The sequence below is a fragment of the Melospiza melodia genome, chromosome 11 (assembly GCF_035770615.1).
Source record: "Melospiza melodia melodia isolate bMelMel2 chromosome 11, bMelMel2.pri, whole genome shotgun sequence".
NCBI classification, from domain to species: Eukaryota; Metazoa; Chordata; class Aves; order Passeriformes; family Passerellidae; genus Melospiza; species Melospiza melodia.
In genome coordinates, this window is record NC_086204.1 from 28,134,065 (window position 1) to 28,158,191 (window position 24,127).

The following is a 24,127-nucleotide window of genomic DNA, read 5'->3' on the forward strand; positions in this document are numbered from 1 at the left end:
CAGTTCAAGAAACACCTCAGATGGAATGGGGAGGGGGGAGGGAGGAGAGGGAGAACACTGAGCTTCGAAACCAGAGAACAAAATCGGAGTCCTCGCATTTCATCCTTCCTGAACAAGTGGGTCTGGCTGACCTCTTATTCTCTCCTTATCCTTCATCCTCTAAAAAGAGAAATCTAGAGAAGAAAATAAGAACACTCTAGCCTAATACGCTCATTTTCTCCTCCTGATGTTTCGAGTTCACTCTAGGGAGGATCACTGCCGCTAACATAGAGGGAAAATGGCCAGGATAATTTACCGAAGCCGGACTGAAGCCGCAGGTGTCGCATCCATTGCCTGAGCCCGGCTCGGGCAGCCCAGCCGCCACCTGGTGACTGAAAACTCACACTGCGTTATTCCCTCTGCACTCACTCCTTCATTACTCATTCCAGATATGCATGGCATACATCTGACAATGCATCCCAGGTAGGAGCAAGGAGCTCCGATTCTCTAGAGTTCAAATATACAATATAGATCAATGTTAGAAGGAAAAAAGAGATAAATTTAATTAACTCAAGTCTTAGATTGCAGAGAGTGGTCGGAGGGGGAGTGGCTGGGTTGGATCTAAATTCAGGTACTACTCAAGAGCTTCCTCACATCTGTGCCTCCAGTGACTTTCTACAGGAAGGAAGCAGAAAAATGACCACATTCCAAAGATCCATTACCTTTCCCTTTGCTTGTCCCCTGCAGTCCCAGCTGGCACCACTGTCCTGAACTGTCACACAGACTTGCTCTGAACCAGGTGACTTCAGTAAAAAGATTTGCAAGCTGAATGTTAGAAAATAGATTTCTATAACATAGATTATGGTGGTATGACCAAAAAGTGCTCTCAGTCAATATTTTAATAAGCTGTAACAAAATGTTTAAGACCATCATTTTTAGAGGGCAATAGATATCAACAAACAGAAGACTGCTTGAAAAATGTTTATGCTTAAAATATAATGACTGCTGCACATATTCTTTTCAACTTTTATGCTCTAGTCAATGTATTATAATTGAGCTCTACTGAATTACTTTTCTAGTGGATAAATACTGTACACGCTGTACTGTGAAGAGACATCATGTAATGTATACTAATTAAGCCATTATATCTGTAGAGAAGATTGTATCTGAAATATCAAATTAGCAGGAATTAAACATCTCAAAGGATTAATGAAATGTTATGGAGCCATTCACTTCCAGGTCAACAGGTTCAATTTCAGCTTAGTTTAATAGTTATAATGAATTTATGTGCTGGAGATAACAATTCTCTGCATATGTCCATAAATCAGGGTAAGAGCCCCCAGCTCAAACCAAGAGCAGCAGGCTTGAAGCACAACAAGGCTGCTTCAACAGGAATATTCTGCTAGGCCTGGCTTTGGCACACAGCCTGGGGCTTCAGGAGATCAAAGAGCACATTTCCTGCATGGCTGCAATGTGTGCAGGCAGCAGTGAGCGACACCAGAGACACTCAGTCAGTTCTCCTTACAGACCTGCCAACAATTGTCAGCCCCAGCAATAAAGTTATCACAGAACATCCAGCCCCATCTCCTCCTCAGCTCAGTGAGGAGCCTCTTCTGCTTCTCCTCATTTCTCTCTCAGCAGCCCTTGCTGTTTCCAGCAGACACCTGCAGCTCTGGGGCATGGAAAATGTGGAATTGTAACCAACTTTTACAAGGCTTTATCTTATCTTTATTTACATTAAATATACAAAACAATCCCTGCCTTTGTTGTGGAAACACAAATTTGAGACCAAACTTCTTTGAGATGAAATAATCAGCATGTCAAGAGATGCAGGCATCAGCTCCTTAGTGATGATGGGCAGTAAGCAAACAACCACCAGTTTATGCATAAGAGAAAGTAGCTAAGAAATAACCACACTAAGAACAGATAACTGTAACCTAGTGGAGCATGAACAAAGAGGCACCTCCAAACGCTGCAGACAGACCTTGAAATGAGACAAAATTATAAATGCAGAGATCACCCAAAGCCCAGCACTTCAATTTGCTGTGAGTTTGGTCACACACAAACATTTTAAGCTAAGCAATGGCCCAGAATGCCAAAGTTCCTGCTCCAGATTTTTTACTGAGTTTCTGTGGAGCTTGGCTAAAATCTCCCAATTAGTGAGCTCCAATATCTCCAACAGAACTGCTAGAACCATCACCTGTGCAGGTATTACAGAAAAACTGTATTTATGAGGTGCAAGTTGTTAATATCAGTCCTTCCTGTGAGTGTTTAACCCACACTCTACAATATGGACAGGAAACCTCATGAAAACACCCTGTAATGCTGACAGGAAAGTCATCCTGTCACCTCTACCATCACCACACTTTGTGATCATCCTGCTCCCCTTTCAAATGCTCCCAAGATCTGGAGAAATAAAGATCTTCACCAGAGAATATCTGGATGGTTGTAAAATAGCTTACACAGACTATTACAGAGAAACTTGTTTTTCAGCCAAGGGTATTGAGATACAAACATCACACCAGGAAAAAAAAGCTCTGACAGCCTACATAATATATGGAAAAAGCATCAAGCTTGCAGGATTGTTCTCTTTTAGAGACTACAAACAGAATTGAAGAACAAAGAGGATTGTAACAGCTGTTTGCTTTGCTTTCCTGGCATTTCTGTATTTCAAGTTTAAAGGAAAAAAAATGAAAAAAACAAACCTAACCAATACAAAAGGGTAAACTTGATAAACCAAAAGGTAAAAGGAGCCATTTTTACTGCAGAACTGCCTTGAATGCACCTCAAAATCTCTCAACATTTCCACTACAGTAAATGCATTAAGAGTGAAATTTGTACCATGTTTTTACTCTTACAGCAGGAGGCTGTGAAGTGCAGCACAAAGTACAGGAGGTGGGAAATCCAGATGAATTTTTACTGGTCTACCTTAGCTTTTTTCACTTTACCACTATTCTCCCTGAATAGCACTGAATTCTTTCAACAGCACTTCTAGATCTGCTCTTCCTGTGCCACAGTGCATTGCAATTGCAATAGAAAGTTTCTACAGAAAATCAGAAGCTTGTAACACCAGTATTTTCCTAAGGGATATAGTTTGAAATTATATTTTAATTATTAATAATATATTGTTATAGTTTATATATTAAGATACTATGTATACTATTATATATGCCCACACAAAATTATTATATGTTCTTTGACTTTAAAAGGGAAATGTTTACTATGGAAGGCAAGTTTTTTTCTGTTCAAGAAAGAAAAAAGAAAATGCTTTAGCAATACAGGCAGATGCACAAGAGTATTCAGTAAGAATTTAAGAAAAAAGTGCCCTCCAAGAGGCAGATGAATATAAGGCATTTTCTATGTTAGACACAAGCAAAATAGAAAGTAGAAACCCTTTCCAAAGCACTTGAGAAAAGTATTAGGGATGAATTAAAATGTAAATTAAAACCTGAAATTTTCAGCATCCCACCTTATATGTAAAACTATACATTTGAAACAATTTAAGCAGTATTTAAATATATAGTGTTCTAGTGTAGAGGCCTGTGTGTGTTGTGTGTGCACTTTATATTTGTGTGTATATGTTTGTAAAAAGAGGGGTGTGTTTTATTAGATGAGTACAGTTGGAAAAAATACATAATCCCCTTGTCAGTCTAATGGAAGGAATTATCCCTCCCTTGAAACCTTTTCTCTCACATCACCATGATCATGGTTACAAGACTATTTACTTACAAATCTTAAAAAAGCTCCCTTGGTGAACTTGAAAATTGCATCTCCTGCCTTCAACTGCAGTACTTCAGTCACTTAAAAGAGACAGCAGAAATATGAAATTTGTGTGTTTCATACTTCATCCTGAATGCTATAAAAACTCTTGTTTGCTCTCCTCAGTCCTACCAGACACAAGCATCCAGTTGCATGTCAAGCAGCAGCCCTGGATAACAAAACAAGCTCTGACACTGAGCGAGAGAGAGGCAGCAGCGTTGGGGTTTTGGTGCTGCAGGATAAACTCTGAGGTCCACAGGGAAATCTAAATGGTGTATTTTTCTGTTTACCTTCAGGTGACAATGTCCAAATGCTGCAACACATCACTGAGCCTCTGTTACAAAAACTCCTGTCACCAAGAATAAAAATGGATGGATGAATAATGGTCAGGCTGGACCTTCTGCCTCCTGCCAGCAGGATTGAGCAGAGATTTAAAAACAGCTTGTAAGCAATATGCAGCCAATCTAGACCTATATAATCAGACCCAGAATCATCAGCATTACACAGACATCAACTTACCTCTGAACAGAGACAAGGGACTTGCTGGTGTTTCTCAAAGGACCCAGATTCATTGACTGAAGCCATTGAAAGCATTACTTGTTTCACAATCTGTTTTTCAGCACTGAATAGGTTATTTTTTCCTTCTTGAAAGCTTGTATTCAAATTTAATTGAAGAAATATGATTAAGTATACCTTTCTCCATACAAAAAAAGAATGTCTCCAAATAGGATAACCTGTAAAATATTTTGGATGTTTTCTTCAAGTAAGACACAACATTTATGAAAGAGATTTTTGTTTTGATCAAATTAATAACAAAAAGCATAACAGCAAATACATCTTTACAGATGAAGGAACAGGATTTCCCTTTTTTATTTTAATTCACTGCCACCTCTTTCTACTTCTTCCTGCAAGATCAACATTTCAGTATTTCCATCAACTGCAAAGCAAGGACAACTCAAACATGTGCAAACAGAGATTAACATGCTGGGTACATTGGGTCACCAATCCTGAAAGGCAGAGCTTTACCTACATTGTCCATATTTTTCTCCAGGGTGTAAAAAGTGTGGCTGCAAGGGGAGAAAGAGAGAGAGGGAGGGAGGGAAGGAAGGAGGGAGGGATGCTCAGCTTTAGATGCCAGTTTCCTGACAAGAAGTCATTTTCATGATAAGTCATCTGCAAAAGCTGTGCAGTCAAGAAGCTTTGTATTTGTCTCCTATGTAATATACTCCACATAGCAATCATTTCTATCCAAATGGACATATCCAAATCTAATGTTGTGGCAGCAAAACTGCCCTCTGATGAGGCACCCTGATCATTTAAAAAAGACAAGAGGCATCTTTGTAAAGCATTTGGTGCTACATGATTCCTTCAGTGCTTCCTCCAGAAGGAAGACTTCCCTGAAAATTATTTCACTCCTTTTTTTAAACTGAACTTGGTGCAACCCTTTCAGGTTGCTTTGAAGAAAAATGTTGAATCAATCCACATTCTAAAATGCCTCAGAAAGAAGCAAAATCCCAGCAGTAAATCCACCTAATTAAGTGAGGGTGTATCTAGCCCATAGCTATTATCACTTCTCAGCTTAATATTTTTAAACACCCTGTATGTGGAGCAGGCAGTAAGCTCTTCTCATTATTTCTCAAATGAAGCTGAGTAGATCTAACCCAAATTATGGCAAGATAAACCAGACAACTTAAGTGATGAAAATTATACTTTTCCCTCTGCTTTAGGGACGCTTCTGGCTCATCTGTCCTCTGATCAAGGTGAGCCTGATAAAGCTGAAAATTACACTGTGTGACTGGATTGTATGAGATTATCTTTCCCCTGAGAAGTGATTTATTTTAGTAACTCTTAATGAATAAGAAACTTTCTGCTCCAACACACTGCTCTTCTTGTGTGGGCACAGTTCCTTATTGCTTTGAGTGAGAGATCACACAAAAGAAATGGAGAATCTGAGTGGCTACATCTTCTTCATGGTTCAAAGACAATTTTGTGTTATAAGATAGACCTTCAGGGACCGCCAATTCCATAAAAAGTGAAAATTGATGTCATCAGCTCGTGGGTTTAACTGCAAAAGTCACTGGCATATCTTCCACTTTTTGAGTGTGAGGCAAGTCCAGTTTTGGTTTTGAGGGATCTTGCTTTGTAGAATTTGGGGGTGCTCGACCTTTGGATGATTCCAGGAGATGCTGCATGTTAAGTCTGAAAATAAGGCGAGGATCTGGTCCAGAAAGAGATGGGCAATTGCAGCTCTCTCTTATTTTAAGAGCCTGTGAACACATGGGAAAACAAATCAAATAGGAAAAACAAGAAAGGTTTCAGTCAGTGACTTTGGCTTTCCAGACAGGTTTGCATTTGCACATTAGTTAGTGTAATAGTGAGCCTGAATTGTTACTGAGCAACTTCTCAACAGAAACCAGGAATTCCTGTGACAAAATGGAGCAATATGGTAAAACAATGGGAAAAATGAAGAGTGAAATTATTTTCTCACACCGTGATCTCCAAGGATGGATACTCTGAAAGGTACAACATAATTAAACAGAAAGTTCTCCAATGCTGTGATTCTTGTCCACATCAGTACCTTTTAATTTATATTCACATATAAACCTAACTTTCTGTAGCTCTTTCAGGCTACTTTAAAGAAAAAAGTTGAATCAATCCATACTCTAAAATGCCTCAGAGAGAAGAAAAATCCCAGCAGGAAATCCACTTAATTAAGTGGGGGTATATCCAGCCCATAGCCCACAGCCCCAGCCCACATACTGCACTCAGCTTCATATTTTTATATTTATATTTACATTCAAATGCAAATGAAAATTACTGCATCAAGGAAAAAAAGGCTCTGAATAATTTACTTCCTCAGATATGTTCTATTATTGAAGTAACTATACATAGATGTCTGACTCCAAAAAGGAGGGAAAATCTCCAATAACATAATGGACTTTTAACTGTTTGGCACAGAGATCCAGATGGTTCATCAGTATAGCTAAACTCCTGTTACACAAGTGATCTCATCTCCAAGAAGCATTTGGAGTATTCCAAGTCTCCAAGTATTATGAGAAAATCAGGTCACAAGAAAATAATGTCTCTAGAATGTAACAATTTCTCTGAATAAAAAGACCAAACTTTAAGTTAGCCCTGCTCACTGAGTAAGTGCCATTGCTTGCATTTTAGAAGTAAGAAAGTAGAGGCACAAAGGAGCCAGAGAATCTCCCAGAGAACCAAAATTCATTAGCACAAGCACATTCCTCCCAGATCTGTCTGCCTGGCAATCTGAGAAAGAAATGGCAGTGGATGAATCTCACATCTCAAAGGCTCTGTGGAGAAATTGATACCAAACTGTTCAAAGTCAGGTCTTCTAAAGGATGTTTAAATTGTGTTCATTGTTACAAACTGAACATACCTTAATTAGACCACACAAACTGGCAGCTCCTGTGTTTGGCACACAACAAGTGATGAGGTGCTTTGTAAGCAGCTGTACACAGAACTACTGGGATCCAGGGATCCTCCTAGAACTCATTTAAACTAATTAAGAAAAGTAGATCCTATGTATCATAGAGCAAAATATTACATGTAGAACTCTAGAACTCTAAAGGGTTCTACATCATCACTGAGAACTACTTTTTCAAGATATGCAAAATGAAACACCAAGACCACAACAAGTCTGATGGTTACCATTAATCAATGGTCACATTTGTTCAATATTGTCCTGGCCTCAATTAACAGCATAAACCATGGGCAGATTTACATCCAGCTCTGTTTTTAATCCTTTCATAGAGAAACCAGTTCAAATGTGCATTTTATTCCACTTCATAATCATGGATTCCTGAAAAGCAATGGCCAGAGCTGTAGCCAGGTGACTCCTGGCCAGTATTTGGGAGTGTCAGCAGAAAACACATCCTGATTAATTTGTTCTACATGGATTCATGAGGAGGAAGACAAAACACAGTTTTCACAGCAGTCCTAGCATTGCATTGTAGACAGAGCAAAATTTTTTAATCTGCTTTATATCCACTAGCTTTGTCTGAAATATCAAATCAAATATTCCAGTACAGCTCTGCACAAGTATTTGCCCATCACTTTGAAACACTTTGATATTCTTCCATGGAAGGCACTGGAAACATCTTACTACAGCAGATTTTAAAATAGAAGAGCAGAGCTTCTTAACTCATTTTTATCTGTAAGGAGGTTCCAAAACATATTTCTCCTCTAACTTTACTACAGTGAACTGATAGAGTTTGCTGTAAATGGCTAGAAACAAACAGATTTTAAAATTAACAAATGGTTTTGGAAAAAGACACATTCCAAAAATGTAGCAAGAGTTTCTCCAGTTGTTTCTTGCTGAAATGTAAAATTCAAATTACTGGAGACACAAGTCTGGATTAGGCATGCAAATATTGTTCCTGTCTAAGTTTTTAAAAATATGACTAAAGCTTTTACAGCTTGTTTTTCTACAGCTGTTTCTATGATTGTCCATGCAGCCACCAAATGTAACTGTACTGCTGAACACTCTTCTGCTTCAGTGACCAATCCATTCCTAAACTGACATTTGTGATAAACCAAGAGTTTTCTCTTGTTCTCTTCTAGAACATAAACTGCTGCAAGACTGCATTAATGTCAAGCAGTGTTATTCAAGGCAAATGGGAATACAAAGATTTAGGCTGTATCCTGGAAAAGGCAACATAATCCTCTTTAAAACTAATTTAGCCATTTTGTATCTCTGGGTTTTCCTGGCTAAACAGTGCCTGGCCTATTTCTGTGGTTTCACTCACCTGAAGTCCCAACAGCAAAGATAAAAACCAGCACTTCAGGTGAACTCTGTCTGAGTTCTTGCTAAACATAAAGCTGTGCAAGGGGGTAAAAGGCAGCTGTTCAACATCATCACCTCACATGGCACTGAAAAACTCCAGATATGGAAAGAAAAGCCAAGTTAACTTGTCCCTGCTCAGGACAGCTGTAACTACACATTCCTGTGAGGGCAGCCACCTGCCTGCTTCTTGCTTCAGGAGATCCCAAATAAAACATCCAAACTCTTGCTTGTAAGTTACAAAGGTGAAGCTGTTTTTCTTATTAATACAACCACAGTCACCTCCTGCAATGTTTGGGAGCAGGGAAGGCAGAATTAGGCAGGTCTCCCTCATCCTATCACCTCCATGTAAATGTAAAGCTACCAGCAGAGGCAAATAGAAAAATAAGTAATTTTTAGCTCCCAATATTAATCCTTCACACTGTCACAGACACCAGACTACCTGCTGGTCTCAAGCCCTTACAGTCTTAATGAAGTAGCAGTAAAAAGATGATTAAGGGAATTGACAGACTTTACTGGATAGAGAAGAAAAGCAGCTTATATACAATGCTAATACTTCCAACCTTCCACTGATGTTGGCATAGGAAAGAGAAATTGTGACAAAATATTTAATAACTTTTTAGGGAGGATAGAAATGCAGGTCAGTGATTTTTATTTTTGTTTCTATTTTGATTGGGCTTAATTAATGTATTCTAGTACTAGAATTAACTAATAATGTTAATTTATGAAGTAATGTTCACATCATAAGCAAAGGGCAAATATACCAACCTGCTTTTGAAAAGGAAGGAAAATAAATGTATCTCCCATATCAAAAGGCAGCAGAGGAAAAAGTATTAACTACACAAAAATTAATAAAAATAATAAGAGCCAATGTGGATTTGACAAAACCAGGTGTTGCCAAAGTAAATGAATTCACTTTTTTTGACAAGTTAAATGACCTAGCAAACAATACAAGCAGTGCAATTGATATATCCCAACTTATTATTAGGCTCTAAATGACCTCACCATGGCATTTCCACAAGAAAGTGGAAACAGGACTTACAGTGAATCAAAAATGGAGTCTGAGCCAACAACATGATGCTACAAAAGCAAATGTCACATCAAGATGAATTTTTGTATCACAGGCAAGGCTCAGTAGATAACCTTCTGCTTTATTCAGTGCTGCATTTGAACAGCACACTTGGAAACAGACACTGCCCCAAGTCAGAGAACATGAAAATAAAACATTGAGATCAACTAAAAGATTCTGCAGCTTCTCTCTGGCACTACACTCCCACAGTCTCTCTGTCTCCAGAACAATGATCATCTTCTCACCCTTATACAAAATTATTTTATGATTTTTTGTCCTGAAAATAAAACACATCTCTCCAGCCTCCATGCAGGAATTCTGAGAGATTTCAGTTTCCTATTTAAGAGTATACTCTGTTTTCCTGGTTTACTATCCTAACATCTCCCTGTCTGAGGGGAAAACACTTTCAAAACACAGCAAATCTTTTTTATTTGTTTTATTTCATTTCCAGGACAGCATCACTTTTTAACTGCTTGTGGCTCTCTTGTGTACTGATTCCTCAGCGTGGCTGTAGCTTCCAGCTTGCTCAGAAAACCAGATGTAACATCTTTAACACTCATTTGATTTGCTCTCAGGCTTTTAATGACTTGAAAGGGATCCCTGTGATAGTTCCCCTTTAATTTACACTTCCTGAGACTGTTCAGTCACCTCATTCAGATGTGACATTTCATTACCTGAAGAAAAATTCTCACTTTATATGATTGCATCTTATTGTGAACCTGCTTAAAAGTCTGTAGAGAAAGATTAGAGAAGTCCAAAATCTTGTCCCTATTTGTCCCAGCTATAGTAGCTGGTCTAATAAGAGATGTATTGTCCTGAAACCATTTCAGCTCCAAAAAGAGCAGCACATGAAAGCAAATAATCTCATGATGGATCTGGCACTGACTCTTAAGAAGCACCAGTTTCTTCACAGAGAGACACTAGAGACAAAAAGGCCTTTTTTGATTATCTGGCTTCTCTCCTGGGCTCTGAATGTCTACTGGCAATTAATATATGGCAAACATTCTGTTCTAAAGAGCTCAAAGCACGTGAACAATGAAACAAAAAGCTGATATTGAGCAACAATAAAAGCCTGGGGTTCCCTTTCCATGCCTGAAATCCAGCCTGAAGGCAGCAGCTCCCAGAAGAAGAGGAGTCAATGCTGCAGACAAGAAGCCTCCTCTACACATTTTCTTTCATCTTTATTCCAGTTTTGTAGTGCCAACCTCACTTATCTTGTGAACTGCTAAAAACAGGAAGCATTCAGCCCCTGTTTTCTCATCCTACTCCAAAGAATGTCTAAGGTAAAGGGCAAACAAAAACATCTCCTCTCAATTATCTTTTGGAAGATCTTCCCAGCCTTCCCTGCTCTTGGAAGTGAGAGTAGCTGTAAAAAGATGGGAGCTGCTCCACCTGCTAAACTATGAGAGATGAGACAGAAATAAGAGTTCTACACAGTTGCTCAGTTCTTTAACTTATTTGCTCATGCCTGGGGTAGAACATAAGAAGTAATTTATTTCATTACTTCTTTATAAGCCAGTCAACAACTACATGAAAATAAACGATCCTGAACCCTTTATGTTCAATCTAGCTAAAACTGAGGCTCCACAACAAAAATAATTTCCTATTCAGCTGCTCAAATGTGTTAGAAAATCCATCAAAAACATTCTCCCAGCTTGCTTTTGCAAAGTACCAACTTTGTGTATATTAATTTGAAATATCCAGTCTAGCCACTCTCCAGCCTCCTATCCCTAATGCTGACTTTGATTTATGCCATCATTTAGAATATTTACTGTATTCATTCTCATCAAAGGATTCATGAAAGTCTTTTTTTTTTCTCCTTTGAAGTCAGCAAACACCTCAACATTTTAGTGCTCCCTCTGCCAATAAATCTTCAAGTGTCTTTACAGTTTGGAACTGAGAAAGACTTAAAGTGACAGAGTTTAAAAAAAAAAAAGAAGAATAGTTGGTTATAAAAAAGAGTATTTCCAAACACAGTTTAGCTTGCTGAAAAACAGCGTTGTAGTGGAGTGCTTTAACACTCTATTTTATTTTTTTATTTGCTACTAAAGCAAGAGAAGTCAAGACAATTTAGGGATCCAACTCAAAAACTGCATTTCCAAAATGGCAAAAAAAATAGAAAGGGTGGATGAGACCTGTGGCACTGTTACATCTATTTCAAAAGGCCATTCAAAAGAAAAAATTTTATACTTTGATAAGAAATCAGAAAAAAACCCCAAACCTCATGGAATAAAATTACATTTTATCTGTGCTATCTTACTTTAATAAAACCTTTGAGGCTGAAAGCTTTGCAATGAAGAATTTCTGTAAGGATAAAGAGAAAGGTAAGCATGGTGCCATCAGAGTAAATTGGGAATCAATACCAAAGCAGGTAATTAATTGATTAATACCAAACTACATCTGGCAAGTTTCCTCAGAGGAGAAGCCACGTCCCTGAGCCCTGCTCACCTCTGGGATGAGGCGCTCCAGGTGCTCAGCCCTGTTCTCATGGGAAGGGTGTGTGGAGAGCCACTCCGGCAGCTTGGGCTGCCCCTGCATGGCCTCTGCCAGCTCCATCTGCTGCCAGAACACGCTGCTGGCTCTGACATCCACACAGGCCTGCCAAGAGATGGGAAACAGAAACACCACTGGATGCTTAAGGTAATAAATACACGGTCTAATTGATACTGAGTTACAAAAGACATCTTAAATTTTAAGTTTCTAAAGAACATCTAGATGGTCCATACACCTGACAGGAATAAGCTGTTCCAAAATACCTAAAAGCAATAAAAAACTCATGCAGACACTGGATCTACTCCTTTTAACACCTGTACTTTAAAAAACTTACATCTGAGTTATGAAAATTCAACAGGAAGGAAAGGTTTACCATTTCTGCCCTATACTGGCTCTTTAAAAAAAGCTCAGTGCAAATTTAAAGCTATATTTACTAGAACAAATTAATCATCTCCACAGATCTAGGCAAAGTTACAGGAGGAAGTTGAGAGTCAAAATATAAGGTGATAATAAATCATACCTAAATATACCTAAAAAGTAACTGGAAATGCTTTTCTGTAATTGATTACACAGCCTTCCATGGGTGATCTGTGGAATCCATGACATTAAAACAGTACTTCTGTAGAATTCCTCACTCTCTTCAAGAAGTATATATTTAACCATAGAAAGTCAGGGAACAGTAACTTTTAGAATTGCTTTTGTGTATCACCACAGACTTCTCTATTTTTAGGTTTAAGTATAAAAGAAAAATAAACAAGATTTCTTACACTGACCTTTATTAGCTAAGGAAAAAAAAAAGGGACTAGTGGGCAGAAGATATGAAAATTATTTCTTCCCATTCCCTCTGCCAGGAACAGATATGGTGTTTTATCCTTTGAATTTATTTATTTAAATTACTATTATAAAAAGGTTATCTGCACAACCAGAGAAATGTTCATATGTCACTTGACTAATTTCCTTCTGGTATGGCCCTACTTTTGCAGTATTAGAAAGCAGTGAGCACAAACACAGCAATTACATTTTTTAATTGATTTTATTATTCCCTTAGACAACTTCCAATTACAAATGCAGTTTTAATCGCAGAATCAAAGTTAATTTTTAGAACCCTTCCTTAAAGTAATATTAATAACTATTAAAAGGAAATTTTGCTAATGAAATATTAACACTAGATGGTGCTGCTCTCACTGGTATCTCACACATAAGTCCATTGCACTTAGCCAGAAATCAAAGAGTTGGTTCAGTTCCTTTAATATAGAAGGGGGAAAAAAAGTAATTGAAAAAATAAACTATGAAAAAATGCTGAGTAGCTTCTGACCAAATTACTGTCTTGCTTCAGCAAAGCTGTATTGTTGTTATGGCTATATTTCACTTAAATCTTTAAATCTTTACATATAATTAAATCCTACTTATGCAAGATCCCTATTTAGAGTTCTCCTCTTTACAAACACATGAGGTTTTCTTTTAATAGCAACAAACTACAAGAAAAGGAGACTGTGCAGGTAGTGCACACCTTTACACACTTCAGTGTTATTACATCCAATTAGCCACAATGACTTTGTCTTTCCCTAAATATTCTTTTATTTCCCACCACTTCATAAAACTACAGATCTTCAAAAACTTACAGTTTACCTCTATATGAAGAATGAAACTCCCTCTGACTGTAACAGAAACTGAAAAATGTCTGGTACTTATTTTTTCACTATTTTTATTGCTAATAAAACCAATCAGTTGTAGTTACCTTTGCAGCAAACTGAAGTCCCACTTTATCAGCTTCAGCCTCCAGGGTTCTGCTGTAGGGTCTATCAAACATGAACTGCAAAGAAACACATCAAAGTTTTGTTCCTGGGTCTGGAATGTGTACAAAGACAGAACCTCATAGCTGTGTTTTAACCTTCTCATAAGGAGTGGGGTTTAACTATCTAATGCTCACATTACATGTGATCAGTATTAATTTTCTTAATTTAATCTCTAATTCCATTATGTGTAACTCATTGATCCTGTATTCAGTTGAAATTAATTCAAATTAGTTATATTTTCATGGGCACTATCAGCAGCCATTCTCATTTTGCAGCAACTGAAAGTTAAATACTTTTCACCAGAATTTTTTCACACTTCACTCTTTTCTTGACATCAAGACTTTTCTTGCAGAAACTCTATGTAAAAAATTCCAGTGGTTCCCTAAACTTTAAGCATGGTATCACCTATTTCTTCTGACAAACTGCCCACAATAAGGAATGCAGCCATAAATATTTGCATGCAGAAATCACTCCTTTGTCATGACTATCCCTAACACAAGCTTCACACTGCTCTTGAGAAATCAAACTAGAAGACAAAGCTGACCAAACTCCTGTCCCATTTTTCTAGAGCATTAACACACCCTAAGAGGCAGTGGTGGCTTTCTCAAATGTAATTCATGTAGATTTGGGCAGCCTTAGCCTAGTCTGTCATGTTATAGTAAATGCAAATCAGGACTTGTTTAAACAGCCTGCTCCTGCAGAGATAAGGAACCTGTCACAACATCCTGGTTTAGTCATCCATTAGGAAATGTGAACTGTGCAAGGTTAGAGAAGAGAGAAAGGCCTATCAGCTCAAAAAGGTTCTATCAGCTCTTTATCTGGCTAGAGAAATTTGTCTCCTTAGAAGTTTCAGGGGAAAAAACCCCAAAACCAAAACTAGAAACCACAAACCAATTTGAAATGAAGAGCACCAGAGAAGTGGTCCAGTCCCTTGAGTACATAAAGGTAATGTAACTTTTTGCTGCTTTCCAAAGTAGTACTGATACTTTTTCTTTCCTAAGTGAAAAACAGAAGCCAACCAAATCTGGTTTTAAAAGCCAAACATGCTGGTTTACAAGTAAGCAGAGATGAGGTCACTTTTTAAATTCCTAGTTTCCATACAGACCTTAAACATTGCAATTATAAATATATTTTTTTAAATCCTTTGATGATAAAGTAATTCCTTGAAGTGCAATACATGTTTTTATTGCCTTGACAAGTTGGTGTTGGTGCACATATATTCACTAAACAGCAAAGAAACCCCTGGCTAGTCTGTCATACATTCCTGAAGCACCATTTCCTAGTTAGCCAGATAAACCATTTGATTAATTATTAAGCACTTTTTAGACAGAGAAATGAAAGTTGTAATCTATAAAAGAGTCCTGAGGTATCTAACATACAGTGGTATTCATCAGCTACTGAAAAATGGAACTGTTTAAACAATCTTTTGTGAATGTGCTTGAGTGAAAAATTGGAACTTCAAACTCTGATCTAAAATCCTTGTCAGAAATTTGATAGAAAAAAAGATTAATTTGATTTTTTCAGTTTAATTATCAGAGCTGCCTGTGTATGTTGAAGAAAAGGAAGATCCAGGGATGTTGACTGCCCAAACTCACCAATTTTCACATGAAATAAAAATCTTATGGTGTGAGGTGGACAAGAAAGAGGATGAAGTACTGCATCTGCACATACTGGTGTGAGGGGCAGAAGCAAAACTCAGAGCCATGCTTGGGGTTATTCCAAGAATAATTCCCAGGCTTTAGTTCCCATATAAAATACCTGCTGCTCTATAACAAAACCAATATGCTTCAGTCCAGAAATACAAGCTTAAGGAACAACCCCAAATAAATGTAATAAGAAAAGTTAACAATTTATTAAGGAAAGAAATTCCATTATCTTTGGGGGAAAGGCAGAACTGGAGCTCACATGCCCAAAGGCCTACAAAGAATCACTGGGAAACACTTAGAGTCAATAATAAAAAATACACAATAGTCACCAGGTCAAAAAGTCAAGCCTCTAAGGACATAAGAGAAAAACAAATATTGAAACAGAAGCAAGTACCACAGCATGGCTCAAATAACCCTTTCACAGAATGGGATGCTAAAGCTTTAAGAAGCAAAACACAGTTATGGAAGGAGAGGAAGAGAAACATCCTGAGAAAATGTGCAGAATAATTCACTTTCATGCAAACACAACAGGCAAATACTGAATGAGAGAAACAGACACTGCACTCCTGGGTGTCTAAAAAAACTCAGTTTCCTATTCAGCTTCTTTTGTCTATGGATGAAAGCTTTGCAAGTACTTATCCCTTCAACATTACTGAAGTTTGCTCAGCCTTTAAACCAGGACAGAATCCCACAGATGATGTTCCCTTTGCACAGGACTCAGAGCTCAAACCCTGATTCCCTTTCAACCTGAAGCACAGCTCCAGCCCATGATGCCAAAACTCCATTCTCTGTGGGGAGGAGGAGATGCTGACAGGGAGTTGAATCTTGCTGTCTAAATTATGAGCAGTCTCAGGATTCATTCACACTTTGTTTTTGCCAAATTCAGCGCTTCAGAATGCTGGCTAGCATTCATCAATGTATTGGTTTCTTAGCTACATGTGCAAATATCCAAGCTCTTAGGAGATAATTTATGTTCAGAATCCACACATCTACCCATTAGCATAAGAACTACCAAAACAGATTGGTTATGTTTAATTTCTTGTTTTTGAGGAACTGGGGGAAATCTCAGGAAAAACACCAAGTTAAAGAAACCAAAGAGATCTTTCACTTTAATTCAGATTCCAGTTTTATGATCTAAGCAATTTCTATTTAAAAATAAATGGATCAGTAACTGTCCAGAGAGTAAATTACACTGCTGAAGAAAAGTGGTACCAGAAAGCCTCTAAATTTTACTTTGCTGAAATATCTGCTGGCTGAAAAGATTATTTTAGTAACTTGTACTATGGCATGGGTGTTTAGATTCTCAATTTATTAATCTTGGAAATCATTCTTATCACTAACAATATATTTAATGAATTCCGTATATTTTATTTGGTTCAGGAAGAATTTAACAACTACTTAAAATAAAAATATTGCATTTTACCTATACAACTTCAAAGGACAAGTTACCTTTCTAAAAGACAATAATTTGTCTTAATTGGCAGCAGGTTCCTGCAGCCTGTGCAACTAAATCCAGTCATTTAGGGAAACCTAAAGTTCTTCGACATGACAAATGAAAATCAGCATCAACTAAAGCAGAATCAGATGTATTAAACAAGGAAATCCAAGGAAATCAGGAAGGACAATAGAAAATGCCAGCCTTACCTCCTGCAACTTGCTCTGAATCCACTGGCCAACAACTGCCAAACTATCACGAGGACAGATGGCCCAAATCATAGTGAGAAAGATGAGTGAGAGGAAATCCAAGAAGTGAACCAGGCTGGCTTTCTCTGCCTGCAAACAGAAATTGTCCCATTTTCATTCCTTACTGTCTGACATTTCTTTAGAACATTAAGAGAATTTGGAAACACTTTAAAAGTCACTGATTTTTTTTTTCCCCTGTGGAGCCACAGGAAGAGGGCAAGCACAACATTCCCTGCTTGTACCAATCAAACAAACAAACAAACAAAAATCCAGTTGGATACAAGGTACTTTCAGGCTGGAACAAATACATTCTGCCTATCAGACCCTCTGAGAGACTCACAGCTTGAGGTAGGATGGAGGCAACAAGCAGAAAAAGCTCTTCAGTAAAAAGGCCAGGAAACATCTCAGTGTGAATGAAAAATCTTTAAAAATGCCTCAAAGACTGTTCTTTACATTAATTTGAGAAGAGATAAGACATCACTGAGACAGGATCACTAATGGGGTAGGGGACAGTATACATAATGTATTTCTCTTTTTTCTGCTGCTTTCCTTTAAATTCAGAATCCATGAGATTATTCTGTTTTCCAGAGCTCTATCTGACATTGCAACAAATTGATCAGAGCAGGATCATGCAACACTTCTCTCTGTGCCAGCTGGGTGACACCAGATGCCATACAAATAAGATAAGTTCTTTTTCATTATCAGAAATATTTTTTAGAAGTTTAAAGGGTTGGTTGGCTGAATCCAGCCCAAGAAACCATGATGTGAACTGTTGCTCACCCAAAGTCATGCAAGAACCAAGCTCTGGGTATTCCAGAATTTGACATTATAAAACTGTATGCTCCAATAACAACAGTATCAGGTATTTTAAGATACTTTTTAAAGGTGCATACACTTCTTCAGGTGTTAATAATTATAGAAGTAACAGAGTTACTGAGTACCTCCAGTTCTTTATGTCTGTGCTGTAAGAGAGGGATCTGCAGACCAAGCTCTAAATGACTCTTGAAATTGAGTCATAATTTACCTGTACAGCTGTGAATAAAAGCCTGGCAGCCTCTGTGTTAACAGGGACCACCACAGGTCTTCTGACAGTTATTAAGTGCTACACAAATAATAAAGATCTACTGTAGCAGGCTACTCATTTCAAACTCAATTTTGCATTAATTAGATAGAGTCACACTGAAAAGTTGGTTGGTAATGATAGGGAAAAGCATAACTAGAGTAATTAGAATGAATAATTTAAGAATATTAGACATCTTTCTTTAAAGACTTACTGCATGTTCCAGCACAGCATGAGCTATTTCATGTCCTAAAATAAATGACAGCTGATGAATATCAGAAACTGCTTCCAGTAACCCAGTAAAAACAAACACTTGACCATTCTGTAAACAAAGAGAAGAAAAATTAAGTGGGAGACATATCAAGTGCTGTTTCAATATTATTATTTCTTGTGTGGTGTACAACTTACTGGAAGCACAAAAGCATTTACACCTGGTTCATCCACCACATGGATAACCCACTTGAGAGCTGAGACCTGGGGGATGTCCTTGTTGCTTTCAGACAAATGCCCAACAACTCTCTCCACAACCTGGTAGCGTGCATCTGTCTCAGGTAACATCTGATTTTTGAACTGCTCCATCCACTGAAAAAAAAATGCATTGGTCCTAATTTTTAAGGTGGACAAATGTATACAAAACATGTAATTTGAAAATATCCTGTATTTGTGCTGTTTTTACCTCATGTCTCTGACAGATGGGAATATGGATACATTTGGATATGGCTTATCAAGTTTCACTTTACAACAGGAAATCACAGAACTCAAAATTACAGGACAAGAACTTACAAAAATTACCATGGACAAGAAAATAGTTAAGAATGTTTGCTACATGCATGTTATATGCTTTGTAACCATTATGTGCTCCTCCTGGAAAGGGAATTCTAAAATAGGATGGGGACAAGATGAGGAGGTAACAGATGAAGGGGCCCCTCAGGGTTCTGAGCATGAAGTTCAAATCTCATAAAGGACACAACATGGTTTGTTTGCCCACTTCATTAACAGGACTATCTCATCACTAAAAAAGCAACAATTTTTGAGTACTTTCAATTTCTTGTCTAAAATCTTACCATATCATATTCCATCTGTGACAGCTCCCTAAAATGCTCTTTGCCAAACACCAAGAGTCGAGCACGCCCGGTGATGGGTGTCTCCTCCAAGTGGGTAAAATAAAACATGATAAACACAACTCCCAAGCTGCTGACACCCAGCAGGATCTTCCATTTGTTTTTTCTTGCACTCTCTTTGAAGAGTTCCCGTTTATTAGGAGGAAGTGACTTCCACCAATTTCTTATGCTCCTGTGAGATACAAACAGTGTTAACTTAGGGCATTTTTGAAAAGGAGTTTGTTACTGTATTCTGTGTTACAGCCTCATCTCATGTAGGAGCTTATGGGGGGTTATACTTTAATTGGCTTCCACTCCACTGCATTTCTTCCCTCCCATAGGAAAAGAAGGAATGCCCCTTAGTGTCTTGGTTCATTTCCCTCCACCACATGTAAATGAGAAGGAAAAGAGGAAAAATACATCTAACACCTCTGATAATGGAAAAAAAGACCTCTTGTTGAGCAAACTGTCAGTCAAACAAGACTACAAACACATCTGCCATCCCTCCCCACACTCACACTTTGCATGATGGGTCCTGCACTGAAAGAAAGTAAGACAGTATTTTACCTGCCAAGAATGATGGCAAATAATTTCTGAGCTGGCTTCACAAGAATCCAGAAAAGAGGAACTGGTGCAGCCTGAAGTGATGATGATGTGTGAAAAGACCTGTTGATCTGAATGTTCCAAGCAGCAAAGTGACATGGGGGTTGTCCTACAGAACTGATCAGGAGGGATGGGATCTTCTCCCCCAGTGCCTGAGAAGACTGGGAGAAAAACCTTCTTGAACCATGGTTTGCATTCCTGTACACCTCCTGTCCACTTGTATGTGGGACATGCAAAAGACATCTCAGTCCTTTACCAATCAAGTTTCTATGGGAGTCAGGGTTTCCAGTCAAAAAGCAGTTTCTAGTATTTCCACTCAAATCCAAGCTTTGGCATCTATTTCTGTCACCCTGACTCCGGCACCATCCTGTGTAAGACCTAGAGAGATTATTGCACTTCCCCTGCTTGCACAATGAAGCCAAATGAGACAAAATACAGTTTCTGCCCGACAGCTTTAGACCACAGATGATATTCATAACTTCTTTGGTTGGTTACCCTGAAAAAAGAAAAAAAAAAAAGAGCAGACCGGTATTAAGAAGCCCACCCAAACAAGAAACTCTGCAAGGTTATTTCATTTTCACTGAATGGATACTATGTATTAGTTTGTCAACGTCTGCATTGCACAAAAGGAGGTCACAGTCACAACTGCATCCGGTTACAGTTGTAAAACATCCAGCTGCTTCCGACTGTGAAAGATATCAGTATCTCGCATCACTGAGAATAAAACAAGGTGCGATTTATTTTTTTCCTTTCACTTTTATTACCACCAGATCAGAGTGACTGCAGGTGTCCCTTGCGGGTCATCACCTCTCCGTGCGGGGCCCCTGTCCCCCCGGTGCCATTCCTATACATGAGGAAAATCAGGATCTTTGTGTCACAGGATCTGTGAGCATATTGCTCGTACTTTACTCCTGGCCTAGAAACAAAACACGGCCAAACCAAGGCTCGGCCAGCCGGGAGCCCCTAGCTCACGGACATGGAAATGCCTTGGCACGGAACTGACCCAGGCCCTCCCGCCCGAGGGGCCCCGCCGCCCTCACTTTCACCCTCTGGCTCCGATCGCGGCCTCTGCTTCTCCCCCAGCCCCGCCACCCTGGGGGGTAACCGCGATTATCGTGACATGGGCTGATGCGAGAAGCCAGGAGTGGGGAATGAGGGAGACGAGTCACTCTGAGGCGCCCGCCCGGGTAATGGCGGGCGGGGAGGCGGGGGACAGCTCCGGCCGCCTCACAGCCGCGCGTCCCAGGGACCGACCTCCTCCACCGGGCTCCCCTACTCACCACCGCGGGAGGCGGCGGCGGAGGGGCCGGACCGCGGAGCCGGTGTCGATACAGAGCCGGGGTGGAGAGGGGGAGGTGGGACGGGTGCCGCGCCGCTGCAGCGGCCACCGGAGCCCCGCGTCCCTTCCCTCAGGCGGGGTCGCCGCCGCTCCCGCCGCCGCCGCTGCCCTCAGGCGGCGCCCGCCATTTTGTGGCAGCGCGCGGAGCAGGGGCGCCCCTCTTCAGGCGCAGAGCCCGTTCTCCTGCGCGCCGTAACGCTGGCTTTGCCCGCGGTGTTTCCGTGTCACTTAGCTGCAAAATGTGGAATATGTCAGGATTATTTTAAATCAGCGTTTTCTTTGATGTAAGATCTTTTTATGCTTTCGAGCCTAAGTCAGCTTCCCGTAGTCAATCCGGGAACTGAGAAGGTTTAAGGATGTAGCAAATCAAGATGTTGATGTATATCTGTGTATACATTGCTAACTCGTCAGAGTAACGTGTATGTAAATTAGTAATCAATCATAATAGAAGGGCTGTGCTTGGAAAGTTACTAACTCTGAATTCCTGCCTATAAATAATGGCTGGAAAAGTGTGGTGCTCCTGCTTGATTTGTGGACACCAAGAACGGGGGTGCAGCTCTGAAATAAAAACTGCCTCAAGTGTGTAATTATTGCCTTGTTGAACACCAGGTAAAAATCCCATTTTTTGGGCAACAACCTCATGGCTGAGAGCAGCCCTGAGTCGGGATTTTCTCACTTTGGAGCCAGGTGGAGGTCAGTCATTCTCCTAAGTTAAAAGCGTCAGGGCAAGACAAAATGGCCTCAAGTTGTGCCAGAAGTTCAGGTTGGACACAAAGATCAGTTTCTGCACAGAAAAGGTGACTAAACATTGGAATGGGCTGCCCAAGGACGGGTTCAAGGAATTGCTGGATGTGGGACTCAGTGCTCTGGGCTGGTTGATCCCCAAGGCGAGGATCTGTCACAAGTTGAATTCGATTTCAGAGATCTTTTCCAGCCTGATTGATGCTGCAATTCTGGTTTTGGGGACCTGAAATGAGAAGTGGCTCCTGCTGCCAAAGGGCTGGTGACACTCCCAGGCAGGGAGCAGGCAGGTCTGCTGCCATTGCAGGAGCAGAGGTGATGTTTTTCCCTAGAAAATAGCAAGCTGCTAACTTAATGTGTGGCTCTTGTCCTGCTCCTCTGGCTGACAAATACATCTTGAGCCATGTGATGCGAAAAACAAGTTATTTGCTGAGGGAGGGTGAGGCTGGGATGTGTGGTAATGACAGGGCAGCCCGGGCTGCACATAAGCCCTGATGCCTTGAATGTAAACAGAGGCCCTGTTGTTATGGATGGTAAAGAAACACAAATCTTTGCTTTCCAGAGCCACATCCTCTGCGTATGAGCACAGCTGACTTCAGTGTTTGTTGAGGTATTCCTTATTCCACCTTTTTTGTATTTCCAGAGCCCTCCTGTGACAGTTCTTAAGCATTGATGGTCATTGCCAAGGGAAATACGTAGTGACCTGTTGTTGCAGTCCAGGCCAAGAAGGAACTTTATTTAGTGATAATCTTATGATTTCCTCTGACACAATTCCTTTAAGACCTGCCCAGGCTCCATTATCATAAGAAGCACGAAGAGTAAAATCTGTCAGTCAGTAACACAGCATTAATTTTTGTGACTGTCTGCTCCAGTCACAAAAGCAGCTGAGCTGTAGCAGCAGAAAAGCACTTTGTCTAACCCAAGGCTGGTGTGTCCCAGCTGTCAGGAAATGAAGAACTGAGATGAAAGCTTTCATTAATGGCCTTACTACACTTGGTATTTTCTTCCTTTTATTGTTTTCTCTATCTAGAATTCTCTATTCCTAAGCCATTCAGGCCTTCTACCATTTTTCTATCATTTTTCCACCTCAGTGTCTCCACTTTTTATTGAGTCTGCTGAAAACACACCGGTTTGGGCATTTTTCTTTGCATGTTTTTGCAATTATTTGTTTCTCCAATGCATTATTTAACTCTGCATAGAGGACATAGGACCTATTCCTATATCCTTGGCTAAATTCTTCTTAAAATCAATGGATGTTTTGAGTGTGGAAGGATGGGGCTCAAAGTTGTGCTCTACATTCTGCACTTCTTAAGTTTCCCCATGCATCATTGCTTGCAATTAAAACTCCAAAGCAGACAAGCAGCAAAGACAGCTCAGGTAATTATAGGATCTATCAAATACCAGCACTAAATATATCTCTAGATGAAAATCTGGTAAACAGTTGAGCAATTGGAAAGTTGTAGAGTGTTTGGGCTTTTTTTCCTTTAAATAGACGTGTAGTGGAAAAAACATTCTAACTTGTAATTTATATTATTGCTTCCCTTGAATTTTAATGAAGACATGTGCATACAACTTTTTTTTTCCTTGAGGAAATAAAATAGAATATTCTATGGTAAAGAGAGGTAGATTAAGACAGTTTTGTAGCTGAGTTTTTGCTTATAAGCCTCATCTTATCTACAAAAAAAATACTATAATTCTCATTTCAGGAGAAGACCAGAAAGCAAGTTTGAAATTTTTAGGACTGCAGAAGACCTATTTAGAAGTCATAAGTGATTTCCTAAATCCAATTAAACAATTAACACCTTAACAGGTACAATTTTCCTGTGTGGGTGTGTCCATTAGTATTTGTGTATCTTTTTATATAAGTAGTTGTTCTGAATTAAATGAGGTTTTGTATATGTATGAAATTACTCACAAAACCAAATGCCAAATCTAATAAAAGTAATGAAAAGTAGTTTAACATTGAATATAAAAAGTATTTTCTGTGCTTGGTATACAAATACTTCAGTGTTTGGTACTAAAGTCTCTCTGGTACCAATTTTGATCATGACAATT

At 39.2% G+C, this 24,127-nt stretch overlaps 1 protein-coding gene across 1 annotated transcript; it reads right to left on the reverse strand.

The window, feature by feature from the left end:
• Positions 1–4,576: 4,576 nt before the first annotated feature.
• On the reverse strand, positions 4,577–21,382 carry OMA1 (OMA1 zinc metallopeptidase). The gene is made up of 9 exons (XM_063166203.1): positions 21,273–21,382; positions 19,957–20,488; positions 19,354–19,582; positions 18,698–18,871; positions 18,504–18,611; positions 17,191–17,319; positions 13,843–13,917; positions 12,060–12,209; positions 4,577–6,005 (listed from the first exon to the last, which is right to left on the reverse strand). Exons 2-9 carry the CDS (start codon positions 20,466–20,468, stop codon positions 5,787–5,789), a joined length of 1,596 nt encoding a protein of 531 aa, XP_063022273.1. The 5' UTR covers positions 20,469–20,488; positions 21,273–21,382; the 3' UTR covers positions 4,577–5,786.
• Between the last annotated feature and the right edge of the window lie 2,745 nt (positions 21,383–24,127).